General features: G+C 46.9%; 1 protein-coding gene across 3 annotated transcripts in view; it reads left to right on the forward strand.

Annotated features, from left to right (window-relative positions):
• Positions 1-18,121, forward strand: part of Dmrt99b (doublesex-Mab related 99B) — a 26,798-nt gene extending 8,677 nt beyond the window's left edge. Inside the window, exons 3-6 of one of the 3 annotated variants that reach the window (XM_076431114.1) lie at positions 10,742-10,864; positions 11,502-11,776; positions 12,152-12,464; positions 13,140-18,121. In XM_076431114.1, the coding sequence (XP_076287229.1) occupies positions 10,742-10,864; positions 11,502-11,776; positions 12,152-12,464; positions 13,140-13,465 (1,037 nt within the window). In that variant the 3' untranslated portion in view covers positions 13,466-18,121. The remainder of the gene's footprint in view (positions 1-10,741; positions 10,865-11,501; positions 11,777-12,151; positions 12,465-13,139) is intronic. The other 2 variants (XM_076431115.1, XM_076431116.1) reach the window with 2 other exon arrangements.
• The last annotated feature ends 1,131 nt before the right edge of the window (positions 18,122-19,252 follow it).

Raw genomic sequence — 19,252 nt, forward strand, 5'->3', positions numbered from 1 at the left:
CTTCCATGCCGGAGAAAAGAAGCGGCGGTTAATCAAATATGTACTTGAACCGCGGCTCGGGCTTCTTTCTTCTGTTACATCCCTTAGATGAACAGTTGCGCGACCGGCACTCTTTAATTAAGCTGGAAGGTATCGTTTATCGCAGTCTCCTCTGTGTTCTACCGCGATGATAAATCTTACGTTTAGATTGTTGATCGCGAGGTTCTTTTAGGAGGATTCTGTCTGTGTATCAAAAATTGTTCGCAATTGTTTTATATCACGAGGATTGTAAGAGCCTTTCTACATCCTCGATGAAGCCAATTATTCTGCGTTCAATGGTGAGAAAAATGGTGTGGAAAATCGAGTCACATTCACGCCAGCGACGGCGGCGTAGACGGACAATAATTTTGCTGAACGCACGCACTTATTGACTCGCACGCATCGTCAACAATGTGTAACGATAGGAAGTATACACGGTGGCTTGTTCAATGGCAAAAGTACATACAGCGAGGGTAGGTCCGTGTCAATTGATGCTGTTGACGGTCGACACAGGCGTCGATCAGACGTGTAATTCCTGTGAATTCACCACGGCCGAAACAACATCAATAAAGCACTATAGCACTCCAATTAGGTCTGATACTGCTCCTCTGATACTCGGAAATTTTGTATTTTCGTACATCGGAATAGAAACCTTAAAAGATATTGGAAAACATTAGCATGCTTTTACTAATTGTAAGTTGCATTTAGCACGCATTGAAGTATCCGTAAATCGATGACAATTGGCACGCATACACACAGGGCATAGGGAAGTGATTAGCAAAGCTATGAAATTTGATCTGATACTGTCGCAAGGAAACTGACAGAGTCTAGTTCTTGATTACACCTCGTAAACATCGGCGAGACTTTCGAAAGATATTGACAAATGTAGCCTAAAAAGCAGCGGTACACCGAAACAGAAATTTGTCGGGCAGGCAAGCAGTTGAAAGGGGTGGGATTGGGGGGTGCGCCGAGGCGTAAGAAATGAGCGTCGTCTCGGTTTTCCACGAGTATCGTGGCGCGGAAAGGAGTGTGACAAGGCTCCTAAGAGGGTTTGCGGGGCGGGAGGTCGGCGAAGAGTAGGAAGGTGAAAAGAAGAGAGGGTCAGAGGTGGAACCGGTGCCCTCCCCGTTGGCCCCTGTTGGCGTTCAGCAACCGTTTACGAGGCATAAACGCCGAAACAAAAGGCGGCTGGGCGCGAAACAATTAAAAACGTTACGCCCGATCGCTCTCCACCGTTCTCCCTTTCCCCTCTTCCCTCTTTTTTTTTGTCCTTCCACCCCCCGGCAACCCCTTTTCCGCCCCCGTCCGCTGGCTTCGACGATCTCGCGACCTCTCTGTCCCTCGGCTCCCGTCTCGCTCGCTCTCCTTTTCGCGCTCTTTAGCACACCCTATGCCCATCGAATCCATCCGGAGAGTATATACATCCCCCGCCGGTCGTTTTGCACCCCTTTCGCCCCGGCGCAACACGAAAACACACGGACGGATAAACCAGCGCCCACACATTCCAAACCCTCCCCCCGGAAACAAAAGGGAATCGCGACGATTTAATGACTGATCGGGCTGTTGCTCGCTGTTGCTGTCGCCGCCGCACCCTTGAGGACCTATGCCACCTCTCTCGCGACCGCCGTCTCCTTCCTTCGGTCTTTCTTCTCCTCTTCGTCCCCCTTTCATCGTCTTCGCTCCGCCTCTCTTCTCCTTCTTTCTCGCACCATTGTTCGATTCTTTGTCATTTTTGGTCTTCCCCGACCTCCCTTGGCGTTTCGTCAACCCCTTAGCGATCGCGGTGATCATCATCCCCATACTTCCGTTGTTAAGATTGCGGCTTGTTCCATACGGTAAGAGTTCCATTCGGACTTCGACTTTAATATTAAAGAACTAGAAAATAATTATATAAATGGGTGACCATCGATAGAAAGGTAGATACATGTACCTCAATCGTGTAAATGGATACTCCGTAAATCGAGATTTGGTCTGTGCATCCTCTTCGTGTTTCGACAAACGTTTTCGATTCAGTGTAGGGAGAGGTTGGATTTCATCGAGGATCTTTTCTTCGGGGATAGAGTTTCAACTTTGTCTTTTCCCTCCATTCCCGGTGATTTTATGCTTTTAATTTTTTTGTGTGTTCACAATCCGAACTCCACCTCGCTTCATCGAGTCCAGCGGTTTTCCAGCTGTTCTTTATTTCCCGTCCAGTTCTGTCTGCATTTTTTTCCATATTACTTTTCAGTGTCTTCCTCCTGTTTCGTAGTTGTTTCAGGCTTCCTTCCCCCCGAGTTTCGAGTTCCTTTTTCTTCCCCCGATCACAACAAATTCCTGTCTCTAACTGTTCCACGCGTTTTCACGTTTCTCCCACTCTTCTCTTTTTCTCGAGATTTTCGATCTCCCAACAATTTCTAGCAAATCCCCCGTTCGCTCCACCCTTGCCAGCCATCGACCCTTATTTCCCTCCGCCATTTTCCAGCCCCCCGGGCCCCGTTGTTCCCTCGGTCTCCTTTCGGTTTTGTCTTCGGTCGCTTTCCTCACGCTCTCAATACTTGCTTTTCTTCGTCCCTTATCGTCGTCGTTTCCCTGCGTCATTTTTCTCCCTTCTCTCCTCTCTTTTTCATCGCGGCTGATCCGGCGGCCGCTGCTATTTTCCGGGTGTATCGATACGTAATAATGAGAGTCCTTTTTTTCTCTCACTCTCTCTCTCTTTGCCTCTCCTCCTCTTGGAACGGCTGGCGCGTTCCTCTCGGAGCCCGCGTGCACAGCGGAGCGCACCGATTGCGGAAAGCATTGCCGGTAACTGCGAATATTTCGCAGCGCTACCTCTCTCTCTCTCTTTTTCTCACTCTCTTTCGTTCTCTCGGGGTGGCGCGCTTTTTCACGGCGTCGTCGTCGTCGCATCAGATTAATTAATCTCACGGCGATCGGGCCTGGAATGTTTTTCGCGAGGCCGACCGATCGAGGGCGAGAAAGAAAATGAGAGAAAGGGCGCACGGCGCTGCGAGGGGCTTGTATTTTACTGTGAGCCCGAGGCCCGGTGTAATGCCAGCCCGCTTCTGCAAACGGAGAACAAGCCGAGAATTAAACGGGACCAGATGGCGGCGAGACCATCATGCTTCTGTTAGTTTTTGCCGAATCCTCCATTGTGGCTGTCGGAGCTTTGCACGCGACTAGAACTTGCGAATGCGCCGCCAGCTCCGCGCGCGTTCACAGCACGCGCAATTGTCTGGAACTGTGTTTGCATCCAATCCTTAAACGCGTACATTTTTCAACACTATGAAATATCTAAATATTAAATATATTTAACCCACCAGAAAAAGTTTGAACATGAAACAAAGATCTAGGTGCCCAGTTCTCGCACTACCTCCTTTTACACGAAACAACTTAGCCGGTTTTTAGAGGATTATAAACATGACACTGGAGGCAGATGGAGAGATGTCATTTCGTACACTTGTTAAATGCTATCATGTCTCAATATTGACAAAACAATCGCTAAATTTGTCACTGACTGACTGACTGACAGATCATCAAAACCTTTTGGGTACTTCCCATTGACCTACAAGTTCGAAATTTGGTACGTAGGTCCACTATAACAAACACTCGAAGGAATAATTATCAAAGTTTGAAATTTTACACCTTAAAGGGGTTGTATTGAAAAAGAAACATTACGAAATAGGTACGTAGTATAGAACATAGCAGCATAACATACATAAGTGTACGTTTTATTAGCTTCGGAGTCGCAACAAATACTGATATGAAAAAACAATCGGTATATCGTAAACAAAAGAAATTGCACGGAGCATCGTCTATGTATAGCGGCGGGGGGCAAACGGATCCGAGCGTCGCCGGCAGAGTGTTAATCTTCGATACATTGAATTTCGATTTTGTCTTGCAGATTAGAAAAGGATTTTTTCTCGGCAGGCCGAGTTTGTTGACAACACAACGTAAAAACGCAACGGTGCGAATGCGAGTGAGAGACGCGTGAGAAAAAGAGTACTTGGGACAAAGTGAGAGAACGGAACAAGAGAAAGAGAGAGAGCGGATGTAACCAAATAATAGGAGGGCGTCCTTTTTGGAGTATAGTGAAAGCGAATAATAGTAAGCGACAGCGATAACGTGTAATAGTTTTGGGCATCGGCGAATAAATATACATATGTTCATTTGTGCCGTCGATCGGAAGTTTATTACGTCCCACACTCTGTTCCTACGGTAATTGAACGCTTTCTGTACTGCCTCTGTAAAAGTAACATTGATCGCGAAGAAAACAGACTTTTCCAGCAGCGTACTTGATCGTGGCATTCAATTGCGGAAGAGTTAAGGCCTGTTCTCCATTTACTCGACCATCCCATGGATGAAGTGTCTTCCGTGGATGAATGGCGATCTACAACGATTTCGCTATTATTTCGCGGCGCGATTTGCCGTGGCGAGAGGAGAGAAAGGAAATCCCACTCTCTACTCTTCTCCCTTTCTCTCTATCTCCGCCAGTTCGCTCGAAGTCGCAAACAGCCGGTTATTTTACGATCTTCCGAACAATAGGAAATGATAATTCATAGTGGGTGCTTTCTACGACCCTTGCGTTAGCCTGGGGTCGAAAACCAACGAGAACCGGCGGCGGGGTTGCGTCGGGCAAACTCGACGCTGCCAGTGAGAACTGTAACGCCTCGAACGGTTATTTATTGCGAGATTTTCGCTGTCCGACTCGTGCAACCCCTTTCAGTTTTTTTTCCGCCACGGAATAGACAATAACGCTGTGTCATCCGCCTTCTTTTTCCACCCCGGTTTTTCACGGTGTCGCTCCGGGAAAATGGCAACCCCCTACGGACCTCCGTTGAATTATTTAATGAAGGAAAAAGATTGTCGAGTTGTATTGTAAAGTCAAACAATCTCAGCCCTTTGAATGTTTTATAAGTAGGATTTTATGCATTTATGAGAGTAGTTAGCGAACGCGTTAAAATTGCCCGATTTTAGCAGGATCTAGGGAATAAAGGAATCGGTAAGAAAGATGTTGTATCGAGGTTGTGGAAGAGAGGGGCGTCGGCGAAGCCTAAGCCTAATTTATAGGGATGTTTCGTGTCCTCCACAGTTGCCCTGCAGCCTGTGTCCTATTACTCCTATTCTCTATTATGCAGCGCCGCCGTAGGCCGGAAGCTCCCGATATCTATATGCCATTCTAAATTATTCGGCATTGTCCTCGCATGATTCCATTGTCCGCGTCTGTCTCCACCGTACGGTGATACGCGGCGCGGCGGCGGGTTAGGGCGTAGACCTACAACAACACGGCCGTGTGCACACGCTCCAGCCCCGTGTGTATCTGCTTCGAGTGCGTCTTGTCATCGGTCAAGAGTGGCTGCGGACTTGTACAGCCACCGACGTCTAATTAATCCCCTGTCCTTATCCTTAAAATTACGCGTGCACAAGCTGCACACGCAGATATCCTACCTACTCGCCGCTAGAGGTTTCCCCGTCGCGACGGATCAACGTGTTTCTGCCAGTCGTCTCAACCCTTAAACCTTTCGTTACCACGGACGAGATATCTCGCGTTGCAATTTCTGTTTCGTGCCACCATGGACGAGATATCTCGCGTATGCTTTATACATTAAGTATCATACTAGGATCTCCCTAAAATCACACAAGCCTTGTCTATTTTATTCGTATAAACGACTAGAGTTATTAATTATTATTATTGTTCGTCACTCGGTAATGAATTTTGCATCTCGCACTGTAATTTCGATCGTTTTAGAACGAATAAATCGATATTCAGTGCCACCAATTTTACGACAAGTAGCAGAACTCTGTTTAAAAAAAAATAATATAAATAAATTGCTTTAATAGCTCCGAAAATGCTATAAAAGACTGCATTGTGCATATAAGCACAGTGTCTCCAAGCAATTTTTTCCACCAGGCTCCTGCACCACACAATGTTAGACGTATTTAAATTACAAACAGTTATTTCGTCGAAGGGCTAATCCCTTACAGTTACATCCGCCATTGCCACTGCAACCCCTTTCACTCGGCGAGGATTGTTGTCCGCCATTTTAGTATACTTTTTACGTATACAATATCTAGTAAGGGATTCCCATTCACGTCGGAAACTTTTAATAAATCCTCTAACGTTACGGAGAGAGAGGGGTTGGCGCTAGGTTCTCCGACGTCGAAACGAGTTTTATTAACTCACCTTTCTGTTCCCCTATCTCTCTCTCTCTCTCTCTCTCTCTCTCTCTCTCTCTCTCTCTCTCTGTCATCTCAAAGTACACACCGGGACACGTTACACCGTAGAGAAGTTAGATCTCGTTTGGGCCGTGCGTGCCCGAGGAAACGGAGAAGGGAGAGATTACAATAAATCGCACGCACCCTTCTCGAAATACAAGATCCAGTTCCAATATGGGACACAAGCGAAAAAAAAGGAACACGTATACAGCACTCGTTCGCGATACTGTGTTCCCTTTTCTCGTTTTTCTTTCTTTCTGCGTATCGTAGTTTCTGGGCGTAGCCTATCACCGATGGTCTCCGTTTTCACACCTTTTCCCCCACCCTATTGATTAGCTAACTGCGATCCCTCGGACACAAAAACCGACCCGGATTATCCGTTCCGGTTGGCGAATCGTTCGCGAAATAGAATCGAGGCGGAACCGACCCCTGAAATACCCTCGTGGAATCATCTGTACGGGAGCAGTTTGTTTATTGCCTTCCGACTCGCTTCGAGTCATTTCGTGTTTGCGCTGGCGCTAATTCCGCTCAGTCCTATTTATTTCGTTTTATTATAAGAGACGACGATCTATTCTTTGTAAAATATGATGTGGTGCAAGAGGTTGATGGTATGACTCAATTAAGAATTATATTTAGTTCGGAAAGAAAGTACTTGTAGTTTTTGTTATTTTGATTTTATAATGAAAACCGCAAGAAGTTTCTTTCCAACCTAATAAATTACATTCAACCTGAGCGCTGGTCCGAAAACACCTTTCCCTTATAGCTGACGATATAAAAATGGATTAGCGGTTGAAATACCTGAAGGAAGTGTTCCGCAGAAATGCTCGCCACTCCATTTCCACCGAACGAGAAGAAATCAGGCCACGGTATCCGTCTTACCGTTTAAGGGTTGAGTCGCTGCAGACGAAAAAAGGAGCAGCGCGGCAATTAACCCAAACACCCCGAGACACTTGTTATAGTTGCTCGGGGATGAACGAGCCCCCGCTTAGAGTGGGTGCTCGAAGCAACCTTGTTATCGGAAGCGTGCGCGTCAAGACTGAACCTACGAGCAGCAGGGGGATGAAGAAAGATTGGAAGCCAGGCTGTGGAAGCTACATTTTCTCGAACTCTCTCCTTCTTTCTTTCTCTCTCCCTCTCCCCTTCTTCCACGTTCTTTCTCTACCGCTAATAAACGGCCGGTTAAACTTTTTAACGAGCGGTCAGCCGGAGCAGAGTTTCTTGAGCGGCCGTCCCCTCCCCCAACGCACCCCCGCGAGGGATTCTTTCACGCAATGGCCGACGGCTGAATGGCCCCGCCACGTGCATACGCCTCCGCACGTTATAACGGCACTCTCGAAATCCCGGTATTACTTTCAAGAGAGAAAGACCGTGGGGCTGTGTGTAGGTACGTGTGGCCTCTCGCAATTATTTCTAACAACCTCGAGAGAACCACCGGGTACACTGGCGTTTTGCCTCTTCTCCGGCCGATCGAGTCGGTCGAACTCGAACCCTCTTCAATTCGGGGGGTGAAAACGACTCTGACCGATTCGCAGATCTTGCGACGGAAGTTACTCTGCAATTCAGGGTAATTCCGGACCTTCACTCCGCGACTTGTCGAATTAGATTGAGAAACGTTTCATTACAATTTCTAATTTTTGATCAAATAAGGCGCGACAAAACTATAACACAATGTATACTTTCGGTAAGAAAAAGTGGGTGGGAGGTAATGAAAAAATTTTTTCTATTTATTAGTAATGTGCTGTGCCACCTTTATTTGTTTTATAGTTTCAATTAACCGTCGTGGTATCGATTTATGTAAATTTTTTATTTGATCCTGACTTAATTTGGCCCACGAGTATAGTCATCGAGAATTACATACATTTGCCAAGTACTTGAAATTGTAGCCTTCGATATTTCGTAGAACTGTAGAATATACTTCCATATAATGTAAACAATAACACTATGAACGAAGGAAGACAAAATTCAAGACTTGCATAGAATTTTCATCGAATTTCGCACATGTCTTACAATTTTGTCGCGGAGTGTACGAAGGGCTGGAAATCAGAAATCAACGTTGCAATGGTTCGTCCGTGTTCTTGTTCATTATTAGTTAGCGCACCGGGGATTTTTATGCGATATAAAAAGTCCTCGGAATTATAATATTTTCGGAAAGACGCCGGAGAGTCGAATGCGGTCAGACGACGGAGCTCTTCAAGTTTCTTCGGTCGTCGTTACCAGGCCGCTCGAAACTTGTATTTCTGCGGGGACGATTGGGTTCAAGCGAAACGGAAAACCGAGAGCCGGCTCGTTTATTTCTTGCGCGGCACTCGTTATGGGCCTCGTTACCGGGGATATTCGGGAAATATTGGAACTCGGAAACTATTATTGGTCGCGTTTCTTACGAGTCTCGCTCGCTCCTTTCTCTATCCGTCGACGGGGCCAAATTTGCTAGAAGGAAGAAGAAAATTAATGTTCAAGGAGAACCGTGCTGTATGATATAAATTCCCTGAAAATCGGAGACGGCGAAACCGTTCTCCGATGTTGGCTTTGTGAAATGTAAACGGTCGATGATTGCGTAATCGTCCTGACGTGGACATTCAGTTTATGTTGAACATCCATTTGTGTCATTTGGTTAGTCCGTGTTGCGAGAAATTACTCTGCCATAATCAATTTTAGGAATATCGCAATGCAAATACATTAAATACACGAAGCTGTACAATGTTAATAAGACGGCGAGGTTTTTCTCTTCTCAGCATTTTGTGCATCCCACAAACTATCGGAGCTCGACCGTTAACTCCTTGCCGTTTCATTTTCTTTAAAGTTACAGTGATTAAAACGGCTTTGTTACCACGAATGTCGTAGAAGAGAAAAGAAAATTTATATTTTTTGTACGGCTAAACGAATCTCAAAATTGATTTCATTTAAAAAGAAAGGCGCAACATTCACATTTGTTAGACTTTGTTTAAAATCTTCGTCACGAGCGTGACTCGTCAGAGTACCGCAAGGGACGAAGACTTGAACATGATCTATGAAGATATTTTAAAAACTCTTCTCGGAAAGCAATCGGATCGAGGCAAAGATGAAATTATCGAAACCACCCGTCCGCGAGCGGGCTCTCATGGTACCATATCGTTCGGGAGACCTCACCCTCTTCAAGGACGCCGTAAACACGCACTTCGTTATACCAAGATCTTGCCGGAGGGTGTACACACAGGGAGAATCAGCCACGTCGCTGTTTGCACGCAGCTCACCCCTATTTGCGGATGCGCGTCGAGCTCGAGGGTGGTTTCAGGGTGAGTCCGGGGGTGAGGGTCACCCGGGAACAATGATATTTTAATAACTGTCTCATAATCCGTCCAGCTGCGGACAGCAGAGGCTAGGCATAGCTCGCCCATAGTCCCCTTCTCGCGTCGTTGAAAGGCGCGACTGGAATTTTCTGCGCGTTACATTAACATCGCCAGCCGATATTGCATTCCACGGGCTCTCTCCACCCCCGGAAGTCTCTGCCGATTCTCGTTAATATTGTTGCCGCGTAAATTAAGCATGAGAGGATCACGGAAGCGGACGGGGAACACCGGGTGATGAGGGATTTGCCGTAGCTCGGGTCGAGGGCTCCTTAATCTCTTAATAGCGGCCGGATAATTGACGCGTTTGCAACAGAGGTTTAACGGTTCGTTAACTGCAGGTATACTTGTGCCTATAATTATGAAAGTGGTCCAAGTCATGTGCTTCTTGTTTCGAGATGTTTGAAGGAAAAGGATATCAACACTAAATAAATTCCATATAACTAGACAGCGGATTATATGCATTTATAAGAAAAATGAGTAGGTGTAATTTAAAACATTGAAATCGTTGGACGAATTTAAAAATACATTTATATTATTTTCAACCTATTGAACATATTAAGAGAGAAAATACATTTCTATGTCATTCCGGTTTGTTGCAATTCAGGTGCGAAATTTTTGTTTTGCATAAAGATCCGCTGTCTACATATGTATAACGTTGAAATAACTGATAAACTCATTTCTCTTTTAATTTTTACTTGGACGACTTTATTGTAATACGATGGACTCTGAAAGTGTATCTGCCACTATTCGAAAAATTCATTCCTCGCGTTCCGTATTTATTTGACGCGGTAGGTGGACGGGGTTGATGCGGCCAGCTGGAAATGCCGTAGAATTCGCAGTCGAATAATTGTCGGTGTTCGCGACGAATTCGAACGAAAAATAGAGAGGGAGAGAGAGAGAAAGAGAGAGAGTATATGTAATACTCTACCCCGGGGGCCCGTGGCCGACCGGTAAACACCGCGGGGAGCCCCCGGCAATAAAAGATGCACAACGTTTTTTCAAGGGTGTCAAGGATCCGTAAGAGTCAATTCGGCGTGCGTCGTAGAACAATACAAAGTGTTTGCTCGCCGGAGAATTTCATCGGTATTGTGCGTGTATTAATGCGTGCTTTTTCGTTTTTCTTTTCTTTCTTCTTCATTTTTTTTTTCATTCTTTCTTTCTCGTCCATTCGCAAGCGAACGATACGCCCCCTGTTTTTGTTCCAGGCACAAAGAGGTCGAGAATCTCTGAGAGCACTACGGGAACAATGCTCTCCACGAGCGACACCGGTAACGAAGACGACCGTGACTCCGACTCCGGCGGGGAACTTCTTGCTGACCGTCCATTGGGTGAGGCTTCGTCTTCGTTCAAGTCGCGTTTCACTTCTCGCCTTGTCAGGCCGAGTTCGAATCGTCGTGGAGAGTTTAACCCCTTAGACGCGATTCCTAAAGAACGTATCATAAGAACGCAACATGAAGAAGTCTATTCTATCTGCCTTCTCTATCAAATGTTGTCGAATTGATCTCCTCGCAAGGCAAATTATTTCGATGACTTCGTGCCAGCCGTGATCGAAATTCCACTCACCAAATTACATTTATGTATTTTCGTACCTACTTCTTCTTATCGGACCTAGTACGAACAGCTGATCGTACGAATTGGCTACTAGAAAGTTGGAGTTTAGATGGAACGTGTTTGTAGTTCTGGGTTAAAATGGACTCTATCTTTGACAAATCTGTACCTGGATGGTCAGTTACGAGCTCCACTTTCCCCATTGCGCTTATAACCGACCCTGTAACACAGAGGAACACAGGACAACGAATTTTAAACATATTAAGAAATGACTACTCAGAACAAAAATTATGTACATTATGTATGATGATGTACACGATGTTATAGTGATGTATCTGCATGAACCGCCTCCGTTGCAACTTTTGTCCGGCTGCTTTGTGCTACTGTGTCGATAACACTTTATTGTTTGCGTAACAGGAGTACCAACGTCGCTGGGGATGTCGGAGAACGAGACGGTCAGGAAGCGGTCCAGTAGTCTGAACGATTCCGAGGAAGGAAGTCCGGAACCAGGTTCGCAGAGCCCCACACACACACCGCCATTAACGCCAGCTCTGACGCCACAGAGGGAGGACACGCCGGCGCCTGAGAATCTCAGCCTCCGTAAAAGCGGAAGTCCTCAGCAAACGCAGCAGACCCTCCAACCGGTGGATCTGGTGCAACCTAGACCCAGCCCACCGTTACCTTCGTTAGCGGTGAGTTCTTACCCCATTCCCCCATTGGGTCCTCTTCAATTGCCTTCTTGGGTCCTTGGTAACCTTATAACTAGGCTGCGGATGTTTATGGAATTATCAATTTTTGTAGGGAAAATGTAAGAAAGTGGAAACGCGAAATCTGATTTTCAATGGTACATAGTAGCCTTCGTAGATCTGAAATAAATAAGATTTATAAATGCATAAAGATCCGCAGTCTACATACAACTGTTCAAACTCCAGTAAAACTGAAACGTGTTCTCATTTCTCATTGCCAATTTGATGAGTCGCAAAAATGCTAAACACCGTGTTTCACCAGTGTAACATGATGTGACCGCATGAAGGTGAAAGGTTGCAAACAAAGGAAGATACGAGTAGTTGCTCCTGTTTCAGGCTGCAGCGACAGCGGTGCATTTTCCTCCGTATGCACCTCTCTACGGTCCAGCGGCCAGTTCGCTATACTGTTCCCCAGCCCTGTACCAGCATCAGCACCACCATCACATGCCAGAACCGCGGGAGATCCAAATGCAAATGCAGATGCAGAATATTCAGCAGACCTGTGGGCTGCAGCTGCAACAGCAGCAGCAACAACAACAGCAACAGCAACAACGGTCCCCGGTGGACGTTCTCCTGCGAGTCTTTCCGGGAAGACGGCGCGCGGACGTCGAGGCTCTGCTGCACCGTTGCAAAGGTAGGACCTGCAATCCGATCCACGCTTTCATTCGCGGGCCAGAATTTGATCTACACCGTTGGCCAGTTCCCTTTCGAAGTCTCGCGGTTCATTCGGCTACCGAATCGTTCTCGGGTTTCGGCTTTGACCCATGTGCTCCTAGCTTCGAACCCTTCCGGGGATGAGGATCGTATTCGGTTAGAAACAATACAATTACAGGAACCCTAAATTCGATCCTACTTAGAACAGAACGGTAGAGTTTAGTAGTTTGAAGGACTGAATGAAATCGAATTGGAGCACGACCGTTGTTTACGAGTCGCGCGGTGGTTTCAATCCCTGACAGAAGGAAGATCGAGGAAGCGTAGATTCTCTAAACTTGATCTCGCGTTCGGATAGATGTTTTTGGTCGTTCGGTTGTAGAGTTGATAGACACAAAATCGCAGGCTCAATCTAATTTAAAGGCCGTCACACACGCTCCGAATCAAATTTCGACGATTTCGTTTGATGATAAGTATAAAATCGAAGGTGTAGAATAGGCGTCTTATCTTGTTACCACCCCCCTACCCAACAGTCAGTAGTATACATGGGGCAATTCTCGACACGCGCGACGTCACGTGATCTCCCTTCGAGGGAGAGTATCGGCGTGAACGCTGAACGCTGGCATCGGAAAGAAAGCAAAAGCTGTCTCTGTCGCAGGGGACGTAGTCTCCGCCATGGAGGTGCTGGTCTGCGAGGACAGTCTGCAGCCAAAGTCGGCGTTCTCGCCTCTGGCAGGGGCGCTTGCATCAGCCGCGGCTGCATCGGCGTCGGTGTCGGCCGCATATGCGACTCGAGCAGCATACTGCACCACGCCGATCCCCTCGACCAGACACAGGTTCCTCGCGGCGCCGTACGCCGGCACCGGTTACCTGCCCACGGTGATCAAGCCGCCCAATCAGAGCCTGCACGCGAACGGGACCGGCGACGCCTATCGAGAGACCAGTCCCGACGACGCCAGCGACAAGACCAGCTACTCCGAGTGACCTGACGACGTGCAGCCCGTCACCTGGTCATACCTACAATAGCCCTGGCACGACCGAAGGAGGGACTTCGCGAGGCGAAATGGCGTTGCCGAGGGACCCGCACCCTTCTACTGACCCGACCCGACTTCACGGTCAGCAGGAGGCTCCTTAGGGTCCTCCGGACCTCTGGGTCGGGTACGTACGGGACACTGGATGTGAACTTTTCAGAGACGTTCTCGCGAGGCGTGTGCACCGTGCATCCGGAGGTTTGCTTCGGGTTCGATTGTGAGGATTGTGAATGTGCTGGATGAGTAATTGAAATTAGTTTGGCCACTCCGTGGACAGTGTTTCCGGCAAAGTAGTTCCGATGAATGTAGATTCGCCCCTTTGGCTGTTCCACTTTTATCTCCTCCTCGAGAACGCACAGAAGATTCCCTTATGGTTCGATTTCTCGTTTTACAGTTCCATCCGACCAATTATGTTGTATTCCTAGTCTCACATTCATCCGAATTACCTTTTGTAATTGCCAGCCACGCAGTCGACGAAGTGGTTGCATTTACACGAACCGATCGACACACAGAATACGTAGCTGCGAATGATTTCCATGGACTCGTACAGAAAGTGAGATCAAGCAAAAGTCTGTTCGCCGTGTTGAGAAGACGGAAACCTCATTAGATTTTATGAAATCTTTAACTGTAAACGCTTCGAATCCGCGTAGTCCTGTGCTGGGCGCTCCAACGACGTCTCGAACAATTCCGATTGGAAGTTGAACTCTAACGAGTGTACCAAGTGGATGCTGAGGATTGATGATGGAGTTGAGTGTATGCGTGATTATATAACGGTATACTTGGAGGTAACGAAATAGCGAGACGGTGAAGTCAACGGAGGACGTGTTGAAATAGAAAAAAAAGTTCCTTTTACGAACTGAATCACTGCGTCATCGTATCGTTGCCTCGAAGTATACCAGTCTGCTTACGATGGTCGTCTAGTTCGGCAACGGTCGAGAAAGAGGAACGGTGCCATGACTTGGAGAGGTTTTCGAGTAATTCCTACTCTGTAACTCGTGTATATGAATTTAATCATTCAGAGAGTAGGACGCCGAAGGGAGATTAGAGTAATAAAGCGATTGGATCTCACGATGCGGTGACGTCGGTGATCTAATTCGCGGAGGTAAACGCTGATCTTTCTCTGAGTGAGAGAAGAACGTACTATAAGACTAAAAGAGAATTCTCCTCGGGTTATTAACGATCGCGCAAACAGGACAAGGGAGAAGAGGAATTGATCTCCACGGATACCTTCTGGTCCTTCGAAATCATCGGCGAGACTCTCGAACGGTGGCCAGTAACGTACTTGCAAGTATACTTCGTACTAACTCGATCTTCCGAAGGAAACGGCGGAGACGCGTGTGTACAGGACGTCGCCGAATCCGGACACCATCTTGGAGTCCGATAGAGGATACAGGAAGGATAACATTTATTCTTTGCGGATGAAAGATATTAGTAGACTGCGGATTTCAATATTTAGAAACGAAATTTTCGTCGAGATCCTCTATCGGAGTGCAAACGAACGTTTCAATTTTTCGAGACTTTCTGTACAGACACGGAGCAGCGTCGTTTCGGAAGGACAAAGATGGCGGCCTCGTTGTAACGATATACCTTTATACATGTGTAGATAAACCGAGCGGTAATTAAGAAGTATGTGTGTAGGTACCAGAAACGCGCAGGGTGTGGCAAAATGCATGGCGTCTCCTGCGAGGACGCTTTCCTCGATTATTTCATTGCGTTTACATAAATATCTGCCATATTTGCTACAGAAAAGAAGGATTGATAAACACGCTCTGTGTTCAGGAAACTTTGAAATTGTTTTTAATCGTCGGATCCGTCCTCGAAGCGTGCCCCACTGATCACGGCGCACCCTGCGCATCAGAATAAAACCTTGCGGATCTGTAAATACGCGTGAATCGCTTTAGCTAATCTAACACCATTGTATTAATCGAGAACGCTGTTGCGGAGGGTCACGTGGCTTCCGGTTCGAGCGAGGCTTTTGGAACGCGGGATCGTTGACAGCAGCGTGTGCGCATTACGATGATTACACATAAGTGTTTGCCTGTAAGTATAACGGCACCGAGATGTTTTAGGACGCGTCGTTCTTTGTAGTTACCATATGTTATCCGAAGAAATGTATAGACGGAATATAAGAAAACAATAAATAAGATATTGATACTCCACCTTTCGGCGAGTCACTGCCACACTCTCGTGGCCCTTGCAACGCATTCACCCTACTCTCTTTTGCAATAAATGTTAAAAATCGTCCTCAGTGAACCGATTAAATTCTTGTCACCGTCAGATTTGTGTAATCGTGTCTATAATTTTTCAACCTGAAGAAATCGCGAATGAAATATTGAATTGATACGTGTCAAGTGAAGCTAAAATGTTTAAAATCTCTGAGAAAAACGTCATCCCCGAGCTCCGCACATTCAAAAATCCACCACAACCGGGAGAGCGTCCATTCTCCATGTGTCACCATCCAAAAACCAAGAAACATCAAAAGTTACGAACCAATCGGAAACGATCTTCCGAACCTGAAAGACGCGGCACCCTCCGCCTCCGCAGATCCAAATCAGTGTATGATCATCCACTTTCCCATGTCACCTGCCATCGGCGACCGATTTCAAGTCACATTTTCCCAAGGATACTCCCGCGAGCCTAACTATCGGGAAGAGACACTTGTCCGACCCTTTCTCCCATTCGTCGCAGTCATCCTAGTCAGCAGATGCAACGAGGGATGCGTACTCGTTGAAATCGGCGGACGAGAATGATCGAGGAGAATTTTCCCGTACAATGTCCGAGCTCCGAGGATAATTCATGGTGACAGGCAAGGGAGGAGAACACCGTGATGGACAAGGACATCTTCCAGCTGAACGAGAATCTCGGGACAGCAGGAGAAAAAGGTATCGGATGTCGGATACTGTTCGCAGGTGCAGAAAACTGCAGGGGACGGGATCAAGCCCCCAGAAAATCTTTGAAATCGGATCGGTTTCGTGCTCGATCTAGCCCACCGGGGATCCCCGAGCGGTCGATTTCCCGCGAATGGATTCCCGGCGACGCGGCTAATCGATTCTGCCACTCGATTACCGATCCGAACTCGAGTTATCGGGAAATCGTCGGTCGTTGTAAGCCCGCCTTTTTCTCTCCCGCTCGAAACCCACCGTGCCGCTGTTCGGTTCGATCCGAAGTCGATATGTAATCCGTGTTTAATTGTGCATTTTATCGTAAACGATCTAGATCGATTCATGTCCTATAAATCTACCGTAAAACACTTGATGGATATCAATCGAACTAAACTTTTTAATGCCAGAATTATCAACGATTTAATATAGTTCGCACTACATTTTCTTACGCGTGCATTCCCGATCGATAGAGAATTTCTAGAGAAAAATCGCAAGTTTCGCGATACTTCTAGAATCGAACAATACGGTGGAAAGTGGAGCTCGGGGAGGCTCGGAATTCACTTTCCCCGATCCGATATTCCCACTAATTTTTTCTAGTAATTTCTCGTACCGCCTGAGAACGTTTTCAACGACGGAACGCGATACCACGTTTTCCTCCGGTCGACCTAACGGAAAAATTGCACATGGCTGGGAATTAATCGAACCTCGTGGCCTAGTGTTCAACAAGGAAAACTATATCAAACGTCTTCGTTACGGTCGAATTATTCCTTACAGAACTGCCTGAAACAGCTTCGACATAATCAAATTGCAAATGAACATCTTGGACGATCTTTCCCATCGTGATAAAAATTCTTTAACATATATCACACGAATAATTCAAGTACTCGTAAAATTTTATATCGATCGTTTGGCCGATTCTTCGCCGCTAACAGGCAAAAAGAGAAAAAAGATATCGATTTTCCACGGGAGTGAGTTTAACGAAGGGTTCAAATTTCCATCTCTCTGTGCCATTAATCTCACTGGTGATTTTGATCGATTTAACTTCTTACACAAGAAAAATTGAAAGATAACTACAAGAATGATTTTTTAGAGGGTTGCAACTGATACGTTGGATGTAACAAATAAATAAACCGATATCTTAAAACATTAAGGGGGCGCGGAACTGAAAATGAACGGAGCCGCCTTGATTATCGAATCAGCCGGCTCCTTTTCCGCGAGCAGCCGAAAAAGAAATGAAAAAAGGAAGAGAAGAGTACAGAAATGATTTTCCAAAGGGGTGGGTTCCGACGAGGGGTTCGACTTGGCCAAATGAAATCACTTTTCCCGGCACACACGATACTCGAATAATTACGGGCGCGGCGTGCACCGGCAGGCTGCCTCTGGTACACGTATCGATGAAATACCGATAATCGATTGGCCTCTACAAGGCGTATATCCGATAGGTCGATGCCTGAACACGCGCCCGGCGTTATATACCCCGGCAATTTGTACCCCCGCCGGTGGTGCACGCCGGTGCATTATAATGCCACGGCCCGTTTATTATTTACGAGCGGTGGCTGGCTGGCTCCAGGGGTGGCAATATATCGACACCCCGCGGAGTTTCCTCCTTTGGCTACTGGTTACCATTCATAATGGAGCATAATGGCTCCCCTCCGTTCTTCATCGCCCTGATCAGGCTACCGGGGGTAGGGGGAGCGAGGTTTAATCCGCAGTCAGAGTGCAACAACCCCCCTGTTATACCAAACCAGGCTCGATCTATCCTGTTTCTACCCTCTCTCTTTCTCTGTCCTTCTTGCTCGCTTTCTCTCTCTCTCTCTCTCTCTCTCTCTCTCTCTCTCTCTCTCTCTCTCTCTCTTTACTCTTTCTCTTTGGATCTCCTCGACGAAATGGAATTTTAAGCCTCGTCACCGGGTCTCGTGGAAAGGGCTCGCCTTTCCCGGAGACTTGGAAACCGATCCTGTTGAAACGGGGGAGTACGAATCGGCTTGAACCGCGGGGGTGAAAGGGTCATGGGAGACTGTAGGTCGGGGCCGCTTCGATTACTGCTGTTACACTGAGTAATTAGTAGACTGCGGATCTTTATGCAAAACAAGAAATGTTCGCATTGATCGCAAGACACAGGAGCCAAATGAAAGTTTCATTCTCCTTTTAATTATTTTATCAAGGTGAAACTAGTAAACTGGTGGCCTTCAATCTTCTTAATACGTCCACTGTTTTAAGTTGTGCGTACCCATTTTTGTCACAATTGCGTAAAATCCGCAGTCTAGTAATTAGTAATAATTATTAAGCGGTGCTTTTTAACGTCTACCCAGTAGTCCACCCAATAAGCCAAAATAACGAAGAACAAGTGTATCGTTTAACGCTGTTCGAAAATCGCATCGGATACGAGAGCCAATCGCGACATACTCGATGCTCGACCGGCTTCGAATCACCCAGTATAAGACGAACGGGAAACATCGATATTTGTTGAATACTTGAAAATCTCGATCCGCGGGAAAGCTACCCGAAACGTGGCGCGTCGCGTCCGTGCGTGTAGCCGCGGGTGTATGTGTGTGCGCGCGCGTGTGTACGGCTTTTAAAATTTTTTCGACTTCCATCAATATTTGCTCTGGCGTTCTCTCCTCTCCGGCCGGGTACGACGAGCTTCACCCTCTACCTGTATCGACCGTGTACACGTGTGCACCCACGTATTTGCTCGTGCCGCGGCGGCTGGCACAAGTGCGCGTGGAAGCCGATCCATAAAGTGATAGAGAGAGAGGAGAGGAGAGCTCCTTTAAACCCTGTCGTAGATCGGGGAAGAGTGTATAGTGTTGCCGAACGTCGGCAAACAGGACGGTCAGGGTTTGTTTCTTTGCCCG

This window comes from Lasioglossum baleicum, chromosome 9, assembly GCF_051020765.1.
Source record: "Lasioglossum baleicum chromosome 9, iyLasBale1, whole genome shotgun sequence".
Classification (NCBI taxonomy): Eukaryota; Metazoa; Arthropoda; class Insecta; order Hymenoptera; family Halictidae; genus Lasioglossum; species Lasioglossum baleicum.